The sequence below is a fragment of the Leucopleurus acutus genome (assembly GCF_964270905.1).
Source record: "Leucopleurus acutus genome assembly, chromosome: 13".
NCBI classification, from domain to species: domain Eukaryota; kingdom Metazoa; phylum Chordata; class Mammalia; order Artiodactyla; family Delphinidae; genus Leucopleurus; species Leucopleurus acutus.
The window spans coordinates 58789342-58803360 of NC_139155.1; the positions used below are offsets into that span (position 1 = coordinate 58789342).

The following is a 14019-nucleotide window of genomic DNA, read 5'->3' on the forward strand; positions in this document are numbered from 1 at the left end:
CATCTCACCTGAAGTTGCCTGAAATCAATTCTCCTTAAATTCTTAAATGAGATTTTCTCATTTTCTGTATTAGGACTTTACTTCTGCCCGGAGCGTGAGCTGATTAGAATGAATAACTTTTTTAACAGTGTTGCAGCTATCTGCATCTTCATTAAGTCCACTTTACCTTGAATGACTTGGAATAATTCTTTAATTCCAGATATATAATGAAGTCAGCCAAGGTGAACACACATCTTTTTAACTGAGGAGAACCAAGCAGTGCTTCAGCTTCTAAATTCACCTGGGCACTGCTATGGTTTAACAGTTTTCCCAGTGGAGACTGCCTTTAAATTCCACATATGAAAGATGCTTCCAAACAGAAGAAGATGCATCTGGTGTGGGAACCCTGGTTCCTGTGTTTGGGCCACAGCCAAGATCTCTAAGGCTTTGGTGTGTCTTTCTTGGTGGGGAGCTCATTTTCCTTCAGTGAGTTATTTTACCTGAAGCAGGTTAGTCTTGGCACAATTTAGACAAGGAACCAATGTTCCCACATGAGTTATCAGAAAGAATGAGGTTTCACGAGTAGGGAAAGAATATCGGGTTATTCTATGTTATCAATAAGGTCTCGTCAGCTTAAGGAAAATCCTGGATGCAAGAGTTTGTCCTCAGGAACACAAGACTTCTGTCTGGGTCACTTGGTCCTTTGCAGTGGTCAGAACTCTCCTTGTGTCCCTGACGGCCTAGGGGTAGGTGGCCAGGAAACAAATGCACACTAAGACCTCTAGGACAACATGCAGTTTTTAACAAATGCAAGAAGAGGGCATCACTTTACACAGAGAAACACATTTTCAACTTTGACATTAACTCGTTTTGAAACCTCCAGGTGACCCTTCAAATTCTATGACAGAAAGTTCTCACGTACTTTGACTACAACCACCAGTACTGCAAGTAAAAACAAGAGACGGGCTTCCCTGGTGGCGCAGTGGTTGGGAGTCCGCCTGTCGATGCAGGGGACGCGGGTTTGTGTCCTGGTCCTGGAAGATCCCACATGCCACGGAGCGGCTGGGCCTGTGAGCCATGGCCGCTGAGCCTGCGCGTCCGGAGCCTGTGCTCCTCAACGGGAGAGGCCACAGCAGTGAGAGGCCCACGTACCGCAAAAAAAAAAACCAAAAAAAAAACAAGAGACACTTGACTAATTCCCAAATTGATGTCCATAAACAGATTCAAGGAAGTAAAATTTATAAGAGAATTTCCACCAACATTATCAGACCACTTAGCTAGACCTTTCTGAAGGAAATATACGTATATCTTACATTTAGCTAAATTTAAACTCTAAATCAAGAAGCTTGTATGACCTCGAACTGGAAATGTAGATGCTCAGGGCCTGCTCTAATTCTAAGCGTCAGGCAAGTACCCAAACAAACCAGCCTACCAGACACTTCCCCGTTTCAGGGTCACAGGTGTCACTGTGTTTGTTGCAATTGCAAGGCACACAGGGAGCCAGCAGAGGGCGCGGTCTCCTGCCATCACCTTCTGGAAGCTTCCCTCTGTGGTAACCAGGTGCGCAGTCCTGAGGGAATGCAAAAGCAAAGGAAATGAACAAGAAACCTGATTAACAAATGCGCAAAGGACTTGAATACACACTTCTTCAAAAAAGAAACACAAATGACTAAACAAGCACATGAAAAGATGCTCATTAACACTAATCATCATGGAAATGCAAATCAAATACCAGCTCACACGCATTAGGATGGCTAGTATCAAAAAAAAAAAAAAACAAAAAAAACCCAAAACAAAAAACCCCCAGAAGATAACATGTTGGCAAGGGTATGGATAGACTGGAAGCCTTGTGCTTTGCTGGTGGGAATTAGAAAGGTGTGGCACTGTGGAGCAATATGGTGTTTCATCAAAAAGTTAAAAACAGAGTTACCGCATGATCCAGCAATTCTACTTCTGGGTATAAACCCCAAGAACTGAAAGCAGGATCTTGGAGAGATACTGGTACACCCATGTTTGTAGCAGCATTATTCACAATAGCCAAAGGTGACAGCAACCCATGTGTCCACTGATGAATGGATGGATGAACACAATGTGCTCCATCCATCCAATGGACTATTATTCAGCTTTAAGAAGGAAGCAAGAACTTCCCTGGTGGCGCAGTGGTTAAGAATCCACCTGCTGATGCAGGGGACATGGGGTTTGAGCCCTGGTCCGGGAAGATCCCACATGCCACTGAGCAGCTAAGCCCGTGCGCCACAGCTACTGACGCTGCGCTCTAGAACCGCTCTGCGCTCTAGCGCTACCGAGGCTGTGCTCTAGAGCCGTGTGCCACAACTGCTGAAGCCCGCGTGCCTAGAGCCCGTGCTCCACAACAAGAGAAGCCACCGCAATGAGAAGCCCGCGCACTGCAACGAAGAGTAGCCGCCGCTCGCCACAGCCAGAGAAAGCCCACAACAAAGACCCAACGCAGCCAAAAATAAAGAAATAAATTAAAAAAAAAAAGAAGGAAGCAAATTCTGACACATGCTACAACATGGATCCATCTTTAGGGCATCACGCTAAGTGAAATAAGCCAGTCACAAAAAGACAAATACTGCATCATTCCACTTACATGAGGGGCCTACAGTAGTAGATTCATAGAGATAGGAAGTAGAAGGGTGAGACTGGGGGAGGGCCCAGGGGGGTTAGTGTTTACTGGGTACAGAGTTTCAGTTTTACCAGATGAAGAATTCTGGAGATTGCTTGTACAGCAGTGTGAGTGTACTTAACGCTATTGAGCTGTACACCTTAGAAATGGTCAAGATGGTGAAGTTTATGTTTATGCCTATTCTACCACAAGTAATTTTTAAAAGGCAAAAATGACGTAATAGAGACACACAGTTCTCTTCATCACTCGGAGCTGCTGTAACAAGCATATTTCAACCCCAAACCAGGAAACGGAGTTAACCACAGTCTCCCTACCTGACATGAGAATCCAGCTGTGCCAGGAGGACAGAGACACTTCTCTAAAAGGGATGCCACCTCCCTCTTGGGGTGCGACTCTTCAGCCTTTCTGCCAACCTCCATAGAAATATTTGAGATTCTGTGAAACCGTTGGGTTAAGAAATGTGAGAGGAGACACTAATATTTAAAAAGACACTTTCTTGAAACAGCACATTACTGAATAATGTTGGCACATATATGAAACCAGAGCTTTCCTGCCAGTTTGAGAGTAGCTCCTACTCACAGCTGTAAAGGAAATGGGTAAAAACACACTAAAAGCACACTAGTCATTATACAGGGAAGGTCCACAGCCAAAAGTTTAGAACTTCAATATAATGTTAGAGAAAGCACACCTAAAAGAATCTGAAGTACGAGCTTGGCCATAACCTAGGCGGCTTTCTTTATGGGAGTAGTACTACGTGAGCAGGGGACAGCATTCTTGATGCCTTGTGACAGAGAAATGGGCATTGCAGTTTAAGTGCAGAAAATAGCAGAACTGTTTTGTTGTTTACATAGAAGATATCACCATTATGTACTTACATGTTATATCCACATTAATACAGGAGATGGATAATCTATGTCACTTTTCACATACTTCATAATAATATTAACATTTACTAAAGTTTTGGTGAGGGACAGAAATATATATGATATTAAAGATAGGAGGTAAAGGGGGTAAAGTGAATCAAATCCCTTCAGTTTGCTTTCAAATAAGGAATATATTTGGAAACTTCTAGAAGTTTCCAAGTACCTGCTTTGCTGTAATCCTTGGCCATAAGATGCTTTGATGAGGATGTACTCAATGTTGCTAAGAACAGACATAAAATCTGAGCGTGTGACAGGTTCTTCAGAAACAGAGTTAAAGTATTTCCAAAAATTCTGTGGATGAGAAGTACATTCAATTAAATTCAGGGTACAGATCCTCAGAGGCACATGAACTTAATTCCTTTAGAAATTTCTCCAGCAGTGAGCCCAGTTCTAAGTGACACTGAGTTTAAGTGAGGAAGCTCTCGTGTCACCTCCCAGGGGTGGCAGCCGCACCATCTCATTTATCAACGGCCTCACATCACCTCTGGCAGCGCTAGCCACGCAGACAGTCAGTAAACATCCGCTAGAGGAAGGAATCCACACTTTCCAAATTCAAGGGCAGCCAAAGACTCCAAACCATCATATCCAAACAGGTTGAGACTCGTGTGCCACGATAAAGGATTTAAGATGCAATTTGCACTAAATTAACATAAGCCTAATATACATTTCTTGAGAATGTGAAATTTGAATTCTCTGTAGAAGTTCTGCTAAACCCACTGGAATTTTGACCCAAAGCCGCCTTCTTCACTCTCTTATTACAGCAGCTTCATGATTTCATTGCATGCAGAGCAGAGTTCCCAGCCCGAGGGGCCTGCGTGAAAAGACTGCTAGGTCACCTCTTTCATCCCCACTTCCTGCTCTTGTCTCAGTCCGTTCTTGGGGGCGGGCGCGTCCACATAGATGACTTGCTTTCTGGTCCGGCCTCCTTTGATGAGCACCTGAGGCTCCAGGTTGGAGGTGCCGATCCCACTGGAAGAATAGAAGGCCACGCTGTACCGTAGTTTGCTGCCGTAGGCCATGAGCTGTCGAAGAGTACAGTGTTGTTTACTTCTCTGGCATAGCACTGGTTTAAAATTATTTTATCATAAGCCTGCTGCCATTTGAAAGAAATCTTGTGTCTTAAAAATACATCACGTGGGTGGAATACGTTGTCTGATATGAGTTTCCTTCTAATTCTACTTAATTATGGATCGTTAAATTGACCTAGGCTACCGTTCCTAAGTAAGCAATCCTTCAAAAGTTTTAAAAACCGCATCATGAAGGTGTGATCGGTTGTAAAAAGCTGTACTTATGTATTGTATACAGGTTGATGGATTTGGGGATAAGTATACACCCATGGGACCACCATCACCAAAGCCACAGCCACAGCCATCACCTCCCAATGTTTCCTCTTGATGATACTAACAAAGGTAAGCTCCAAAGTAACAAAACAGTCATTCTAATTACTTTCAAGCTCCTTTGAATTAAAAATTATGTATAGCCATCAGAGCACATGTTTTCAAGTTTTAAAAATCAGGCTGAATTCGTATACAGACTGCTATATTTATATAAACAAAGATGCACATTATGACTTCAAGTCTCTGTCCCCCCCCCAAAATGAATGCCCATTTCTTGAGAAGACCCTCTCAGGCCACAGCACCCAAGTTTGCATTGAGCCTCTATTAGTAAAAACAATAAATGTTTGTCGAATGACTGCTTTAAGAAGAAAAATAATATGTTTTGAACTTTAAAAGACTTTCAAAATTGATGGAGAAATTTAAAGAGCCATTCATCCGGGGGATTTTTACAAGTGTTAACCTTTTCCATCCCCACTTAGAAGAGGAAATTAATAACTACTCCAGTTAGCAATAGGCCAACCCAGGCCACTGTGATTTCAAAGTGCACCCAGGAAATGTGGATGGCTGGAGGCTGGGTGCACGTCTCACCTGGTCTCCCTGAAATTGCCCGGGCAGCCGCCAGTAAAACGGCTCTGTGTGGACATGCCGCCTGACGGTCACGGCATCCAGGAGGACATCAGGGGCCTGGTAATACACCCCCTCGGTCGTACCCTTGAGGTTACTCTGAGAAACCACACGCAGAAGAGGCTGATCTGAGCCCAGCGTTACCTAGTCACGGAGGGGAGTTGACAAAGCCACTTTAGAATGTGAATTAACGCCGCACCTTTGACCGTCAGATTCTTCCACTGTTTCAGACGAGACAGTTTCATTATTAAAACAGGAATAAGAAAGACTTTTCTTTTCAATTTAAACACCTGGATTAAAATGAACTGAAAATGCCTTTAAACCACTGCATTTAGGGTCAAACTCTTCCTATACTGGGCCAGGTCCAATTACGTGAAGGAGACTGCTGAGAGTTTTCTCTTCACTCCGACTAAAGCTGCAGGCAGATTAGCACAGAACGACACTGACGCCCTGGTTCCTGCTCCATTTACTTCCTGGACAGCAGAAGCAGACCTCTGACTCTGGACTAACCCAAATCAGCTTCCTAGAATTTCTGATGCAGTAAGGGCAAAATTTAATGTAAGTTCTTGGCTGCCTTTCCCACCCTCACCCAACTCCCAAGGGTAGAGGCTTGCAAACAGAACATTTATCTGCGTGTGTAACCCACCGGCATTCTCACGTAGCCCTCGGCCTCGGAGCAGAGCTGTGACAGCCCAAAGCAGAAGCATGGGGTGCACCCCCGAGGGTCCGCCTCGTCCAGAGCAAAGGTGCCAGCTCGACACTCACTGCATTGAGGGCCAATGACATTTTCCTAAAGGGGACAAAGTGACAGACTCATTTTTACCTGAAAAAAAGAGACACGGTTTATGAACAAACAGAAATGGGAAAAAACACAAAAATAACTTTGGATGAACAAATATGGCTAACTAGCTGCTCCTTAGGCTGGTTCCTTAACCTCTCTGAGCATCAGTTCTCTCAGACTCAGTGATTCCCCAACTCAGCTGATCATCAGAATCGTCTTGGAAGCTTTTGGAAAATGGAGATTCCCTGGTGAGTCTCCAGGAGCGGGCCTGGATCCTCTTGGAGGTCCCAGGTGACCAGTCAGGTGGAGAGCCACGGGCCAGATAATTATTAGGGCAGGTCCTCCTGTGCTGACCATCCGTGGTGAGAACTGCTACCACAGATGTGGTGAACCAAGCACACGTCCACTGATGTTCCCGTTACCCCGCAGCCACATGAGTTTCCCCTTCCTCCTCCCCCACCGCTAATCAACCAGGATTCCATCTCTCAGACCCTGGGAAAGGAACAGAGAAGATGGCCAAGGACCTTCTAATAACAAAGCACAACGGGAAAATGAAAGGAAATACACGGAGTTAAGTATGATGTTGAAATCTAACCTCCTGGGAAAATAATAAACACAAATGTCCTCCAGTCTGGCCAGCACGCACAAGAGAATAATTACTTACCAGGTATAGAATCACAAATCTTCCTGAAGCCCTGTGTTATCTATTTTACCTGTATATTCAAGATAGATAGGCTACTCAGCCAACTGAAACACATGATAGAAAACTCAGCGTGTTTTTCAAATCAGTCCCATCATCTGACACTTGTGATTAACAGTACAAATTCCTTCTAAAGAATCATCCATCATTCTAGAAGAGCATACACAGAATTTAAACCCAGACCCAGAAGGTGGTGCAAACTCATTATGAGAAGCGTCTAAAACCCAAGTGCTTATTTAAATAGTTAAAGCCCCGAAGTCAGAATGGCGAGTGGGAGGGAGGGAGGAAGTGGAACCGGGCGCTAGTACCTTGCAAGAGCAGGTTCCGGTCTCCGGGGCACAGCTGCAGAGACCCTGCTCCTGGCCACAGGTGTCGGCCAGTGTCCCTCTCAGGTCGCAGTCACAGGCCACACAGTCCGGAAAGTCTCTGTACCCCAGGGAGCACTGATGGCAGGTCTGTCCACCAAATGCAGGCTTACATTGGCAATGGCCAGTGAGCACATCGCAGTGATGACTGGTTGACCCCGCGCTACTGCAATTGCAGGCCTGCAAGAAAAATACTGAATAAATAAAAAGGCAGCTTTTATATTTTCATTATGTACACATATGGGGATTACAGGAAAACACTAAACGTGGGGAGATTATACACACAAATGGATCACTCTCACTATTGCCATATGGACTCACTTTGCCACAAGCCATCAAGAGGTCAGGACTTACGCTGCTGGACGTTAGTGAACCTTTGTGACACATGCAGGCTGGGCCACAACCATGGCCTGAAATTCAATCTACTTAATAGGACAAAGCAGTCCAGCAAAATTATTTTAGAAGTCCAGTAACACTCCCTCTGTTTCCAAAATGCAAAGTCTAAGTTTAACTGACAAAAGTAACACAGAAATACAGAACCAATGAAGATCGGACATACCTCCCCCACCCCCAATAAAGTGATTTATGTCTTTCTCCTGGAAGATAGCATATATTGCAGAATATATTTAAAGGGCACCAAAATAAATTTTTAATCTTCTAACCATCAATTCCACAGCTAAACTCTTGAAGAAAATTTAGAATACTGTATTTTAAGGACGCTGCTTCTTCCACTTTGATTCCTACAATCGGTACTGAGTTCTGAATAGAAACCATCAAGCTACTCAACAGGTTAAAATCAAGCGAATAGATAAAAGAAGAATGACACGTGACACAGCAAAGTAATTCTCAGTTGAGAAAATGTGCAGGTGACAGTGCACACCTGGCATCCGAGCTCCGGGTTGTGGCCCCAGTATCCGTCTACACACCCCTCGCACGCTGCACCCCGAGTATGAGGCGGGCAGACACACTCCCCTGACTCCGGGTCACAGGTGTTCTGAGTGTGAGCGCAGTCACAGGCTACAACAGAGACACAAGGTGTTGTTACAGATCAGGACCGTCGGGTCAACCGAAGGGGTCAGAGATGATGCTGCAAGTTATTTCCGTTGTGTTAAATAATCTCAATCACTCTTCTAGTTCCTGAAAGAAAACTCGTGATCCCCAACACCCCGCCGTGTCTCACGGGAGGTGAATGCTCCTCCTTGTGGAGAGTTGCTCCTGGATGAGAGAGAATAGGGCACAGTGGGAGAAATAGAGAAAAGACCGGGAAAGGCCTCCACAGGTGGGGAGAACAGAGAGTTAACACTTACCGAGCACTTGTATGACAATCGCCATGCTAAGGACTTTAAGCACAATCTTGACGGTAACTCCTGGATGGAGAGAATAATCGACTTCTCCATTTTACAGATGAGGAGACCAAAGCTAAGTAAAGTTAAGTAATTAGTCTAAGCTCACACAGTTAGTACAGCCTGACCAAGGCTTGTGGACTTACCCAGAATAGGGATCAGGAAATAGAAAAAAGGTATGAAATCTTACACGTTCAGAAAAAAGAATGTAAAGGAACTTAACAGAATTAGACAGAAGTCAAAGGAGAGCTCAAAGAAAAGTCTGGGAATTACAATGAAGTCTCAAACACTGAATTCAGGAGCTTACGTGTACAGCCACCGTCCTGGTAGGCATGGAAGCCGCGGGCACACCTGTCACACCTCTCCCCAGCTACACCTGGGCCACAGCGACACTGGCCTTCCTCCGTGCAGTCGTCCGACAGGGAGCCCGATGCACTGCAGTTACAGGGCAGGCACCCGAGCCCCGTGTCCAACCCGTAGTAGCCGTGCTGTTTCACAGGGGCAGAGCCACGGAAGACAAAATACATTTTAGTAAGTGGCTAGTATCTACTAGAACATTTCGCAAATCAACAACTGCATGTGTCACAGATTCCTAAAGTGTTCTTGGCATCATTCCAATGGTCTCTGTAAACCGAATACATACTCTCCAGGTAGGGCTGCATAGCACTCACCATCCATGCTGCAGGAACCTGCTCTTTCTGGTGGTCGGGATTCCATTTCATTTGAACCAGTTAAGGCATCATTTATAGACATTAACACTGACACACACGTTAATTGTATGTAATGACCAGGAGGCGTCTTACCAGGCACTGGTTACACTGCTGTCCAGTCACGTGTGGTTTGCAGTCACAGAGTCCAGTCTCAGGATGGCAGGCAGCAGAAAGGGAGCCTTGGCCATGGCATTCACAGGCTAACACACACAGAAGGCATATCTGTGCCCATTTCTGGGTACGGCGGTTATAAAATCCCTTAATCCCCAAAGGAGAAATTTTAACATTCATGTTTCAAATCATGAAACAAAATTATTGCTTTGCAGTAACTTGAAAATTTTAGTATTTTTCTGAAGAGTAAGCCAAAATAAGGTTGGTGAAAGGAACCATCACAGAGAAAAAAAATTATCTGAAGCTGTTAAGATAATAATTGGCAAACGAACTTAACCAATTTCATGAATTCTTTGAAATTTTTAAAATGAGCCACCAATGTATATCAACCAATCTTCATTAAAAAACATGCAAAGAAGATTTCAAAATCAATTTAGCCACTTGCTCATTCCAATCATACGTATTTAATATTTTAAAGCTCAGTTATAACGACCTAGATAACTAATACTGCACATCATAACTTAATGAACTATTTCCGTGTTCTGAGTCATGAGTCCTTTGAGGTTCTTACCTTCTGGCCAGATGCTTCCGTTTTATCTACAGCCAGAATATTGATGTTTAAAGCCACAAAGTCCCCCCCGCTTCCCAAAGTGTTTCAATTTAACGGGTCCAAGAACCGTTTACTTCGTACCACAGCTGTCAATACGTGCTTCATTTAAAATTTGTAGTATGTTCACTGACAAGATACCCCAGGACGTATACCATTTATGAATGCTTGGGCTCGGAAAATGCACACTCTCCGTCCTATGGTATAACCACGTTAAGAAAAACGTCACGAATTATCTCAAGCCCTAGCACACTTTGTGTGGCAGCCTTTGTGGGGCAGGGCAGGGGTGGGCACTGGAAATTAGAAGGCTGATGGCCAGAGGAAAGGAGGTGGGATTCTGCTTCCTTGGTGGACTATGGCCATGTCACTGGGCCTCTCTCCCCTAGTTTTTCCCTTGTGTGCATGGATCGATGTTCACAGCTCTTGTAAGAGGCTGGTCAAGTGTCATGGGCACCACACAGTGCTGCCCATTCTTGTAGTTTAACTTTTATTTTCTGTTTTTCTGATACTTTGACTTCTGGAGCCTTGCTGACCCTGGAGAGACAGCCACGCCCAGGGCTAGTCAATTTCCAGAGACTGTAAACAGCTCACCTGCTGGAATGCCTTTCATATGCAAACCATCCAATCCAGAGCCCGCACCCCACGCCTTCCTCACTGGCTCTCAGGTTCCTTTGGGCCCTGACATTCCACTGTCCACCAGTCCTAGTCACCCCAGGGCCCGGCATCAGACAAGAGATACAGTCCCTAGGCCCCCCGACCGGCTGAAATGATTCAGACTAGCCAGTCCCAGACCTGCTTACCCTGCCCACCCTTGTCTTCCTGCAGATAAAGGCTCCTGTCCACACTTCCCCTCGTGACCAACCCAGGTGCTTCCCCGTGTAGCCACCCCCATGCTGTGGGGTGTCCCCTGCGCCCCCGACTCCCCCCTGACCTGGCCTCCAGAGTAACAAACTGCCTTTGTGATGGCGGTCCTCTCCTCATCTGCTGGCCTTGCTGTACCGAAATAATAACAAAGCCTGTATTTAAAACCGTCCTCAGCCTCCCACCACTCTTAACTGTCTCCCAGGGAAAACATCACACACTCACACCCCGCCATCCCCCCCCCCACCGCAAACCCTTAACTCTAAGTTTTCATCCCCGGCTCTCCCTCCCGTCTCCCTCCCTCCCTCCCTTCCCCTTCACACCACCCAATCTTCCAGCCCAATTCTTGACCCCTGGGCTGCTACAACTGCTCCTCCTAAAATGTCCAGGACTCCCGGGTGCAGATCCAGTGAGCAGATCCTGCCTCCGTCCTGATGCATCTTTCGGTGGGACGGGCCATGCACCCCTCTCTCCCTTTTGAACCTCTCTCTTACCAAGGTCTGGGGACCCCTTCCAAACTCTTTGGTTTCCTTCCTCTTTCTCTTGTATTTCCCTCTGATCCTCCCTTTCTGTGCCTTACTCAAACCCCACCCTTCCTCTGGGGAATATTGCAAGTTCACTTCGAGTATGATCATCACCAAATATTGATGATAATAACAAATCTCATTTATCACACACCCGTCAGCCTGTGTCTCCACGTTACAGCCAATAATGAAATAAATGAATGAACCTTCATAGCAAACATACGAGGGAAGTACTATCATTTTCTCTATTTTTGGGTGAGAAGTCTAACACTTAGAAAGGTGATGTAGCTAGCCAGAGATCACACTGTTATTTGCAGTTATCCCTCTATAACAACAATTATAATAGCAATTATTAATAAAAATTGTTCATGTTATAAATAAGACTAATTTAAAATATCTGGCAATTACCTTCTGCCAGGTTCTTTACAGGTATTTTAATTCTCAGAAGAACCCCACAATATAAAAATTATACCTACTTAAGTTATTTCGCACAAGGTTTCTTTAATATTAGCGCCCAGGAGGCTTCCCACCAACCTTTTCTCCCTCCACACCACTCTCTGCCCTGGACAACTGTGTCCACAGCCACTACTGCATCTATCACACCAAAGCTGATGTCAGTAATACTGAACGCTGGCATTTTTACCAGGTTCACCTAATAAAATACGGTATTATGTTATCGTGTGGAGACTTCTGAGAAGTTCATAAGAAGGACCCTTATTATAGACCTGGAAGGATTTCTAGTGAAATATTCAGAAACAGTTGTAGGAATTCATCTCATCAAAGCTAGGAATGGGGGGAAAAGGAGATAGGAAAAGAATAAAAAGTGTAAATGCTCAGAAACTAGAGAAAGCCAGGCAGGGTCAGCCCATAACCAGTCCAGCTCCCTGGGCCAACAACGAGGACCTAGACCCAAATCCCACCTGTTCTGACCCCCCCACTCCCCCGCACTCTCCACTCATCCCTGAGACCTTCTATTATATATTTTCCCTTTTATCCCCATGGCAAAATGCTGACGCAGTTTGTCAGCGTGGATGCACATAAAGGAAAACACGATGGAAAACTTTTAAATATGTTTGAACAACGTGGGTGTCTGAATCCATTTCTTCAACATTGAATTTTATGTAATCTAAATACAGATCAAATATTTCTGATGAAAACTTAGCATCCTAATCGAGATGGGCTACAAAACACTGAATTTTGAAGACAGTATTAAAAAGAAAGAAAACAGTTATTAATACTTTGAAAACTTGATTACATGATAAAATAATACTTTCTATATATTGAGTTAAATAAAATGTATTATTAAAATGTATTTCACCTGTTTCTACTTTTTAAAAGGTGGTTACTAGAAAAATTTAAATTACATGTGTGACTTACATTTCTGTTGGACAGCATTGTACAGAAAAATAATAAAAATGACTGCTCTTATTACCAGTAATTGTAATAGCTACCATTTACTGTCTAGGACTTTATTATTATTATTTTTTTTGCGGTACGCGGGCCTCTCACTGCTGTGGCCTCTCCCGTTGCGGAGCACAGGCTCCGGACGCGCAGGCTCAGCGGCCATGGCTCACGGGCCCAGCCACTCCGCGGAATCTGGGATCTTCCCGGACCAGGGCACGAACCCGTGTCCCCTGCATCGGCAGGCGGACTCTCAACCACTGCACCACCAGGGAAGCCCCTGTCTAGAACTTTAAATTTGTCATCTCATTGACTTTTCAGAAAGGCTTTAGTGTATACGTATAATTATGTCCATTTTATGTATGAAGAAACAGTTGCTAGGAGAGGTTAATAAAATTTGCCTAATGTCACAGGGCTGGTTGGTGACCAATCCTGGACTCTAAACTAGTCAGACTCCAAAGCCGTGAATCCACACACGTGCCTCTCTCCTACACCATCGTGTGTAGCTCCCAAATAGACTTGGGATTTTCAAGTCTGATTAAATAAATTTCCAACTCCAATCACAGTATTTGGCATAGTGCCTGGGAAGTAACATACACTTAATAAATGACAAATGAACTAAGAAATTAATCATCAAGGTTTGCAGTAAGGATGAAAAGAAATGCCATGAGAATTGTGAAAGCATTCCATAAACTTTGAAGCTTTATACAATTACCGGTTATCATAATTATCTACCTATGATAACCTGTCAAGGTGCTGAAGGTCGGGTTCATAGGCCCAGAGCAACAGAAGCTTGTCAATCTCTTGACGTGTTCCTAGGAAAACATCTTTTCTGGATCTCTTGCTCCCTCTTGTGTCTCCACGTTGTAACAGCACAGTAGGACCAGCATTTATAGGAAATTATCAAAATAATTTATAATTGTCACTTTTACTCTTTCATTCCTTTTTCAAGAACTGTGTGAAAAAATCTGAGAGCTGTTATCAGCCTTAAGGCTATAAGTTTGTCATTCTAGGAGTTTGAAAATCTACTTTTCTAAGTAACTGGCTTTACATGGTCTGTAATTTCAAGGGTCTAAGCAGAGTCCTGCCGAGCGACGTGGGGATTG

The 14019-nt window shown here is 44.4% G+C and overlaps 1 protein-coding gene across 1 annotated transcript in view; it reads right to left on the minus strand.

The window, feature by feature from the left end:
- Nucleotides 1–14019, minus strand: part of LAMA1 (laminin subunit alpha 1) — a 159749-nt gene that overhangs the window by 58889 nt on the left and 86841 nt on the right. The window contains exons 20-29 of the mRNA XM_082853408.1: nt 9503–9609; nt 9007–9187; nt 8237–8373; nt 7300–7536; nt 6157–6300; nt 5475–5654; nt 4386–4571; nt 3713–3840; nt 2941–3061; nt 1412–1549 (exon numbers count right to left, since the gene is read on the minus strand). Of these exons, the coding sequence (XP_082709534.1) occupies nt 1412–1549; nt 2941–3061; nt 3713–3840; nt 4386–4571; nt 5475–5654; nt 6157–6300; nt 7300–7536; nt 8237–8373; nt 9007–9187; nt 9503–9609 (1559 nt within the window). The remainder of the gene's footprint in view (nt 1–1411; nt 1550–2940; nt 3062–3712; nt 3841–4385; nt 4572–5474; nt 5655–6156; nt 6301–7299; nt 7537–8236; nt 8374–9006; nt 9188–9502; nt 9610–14019) is intronic.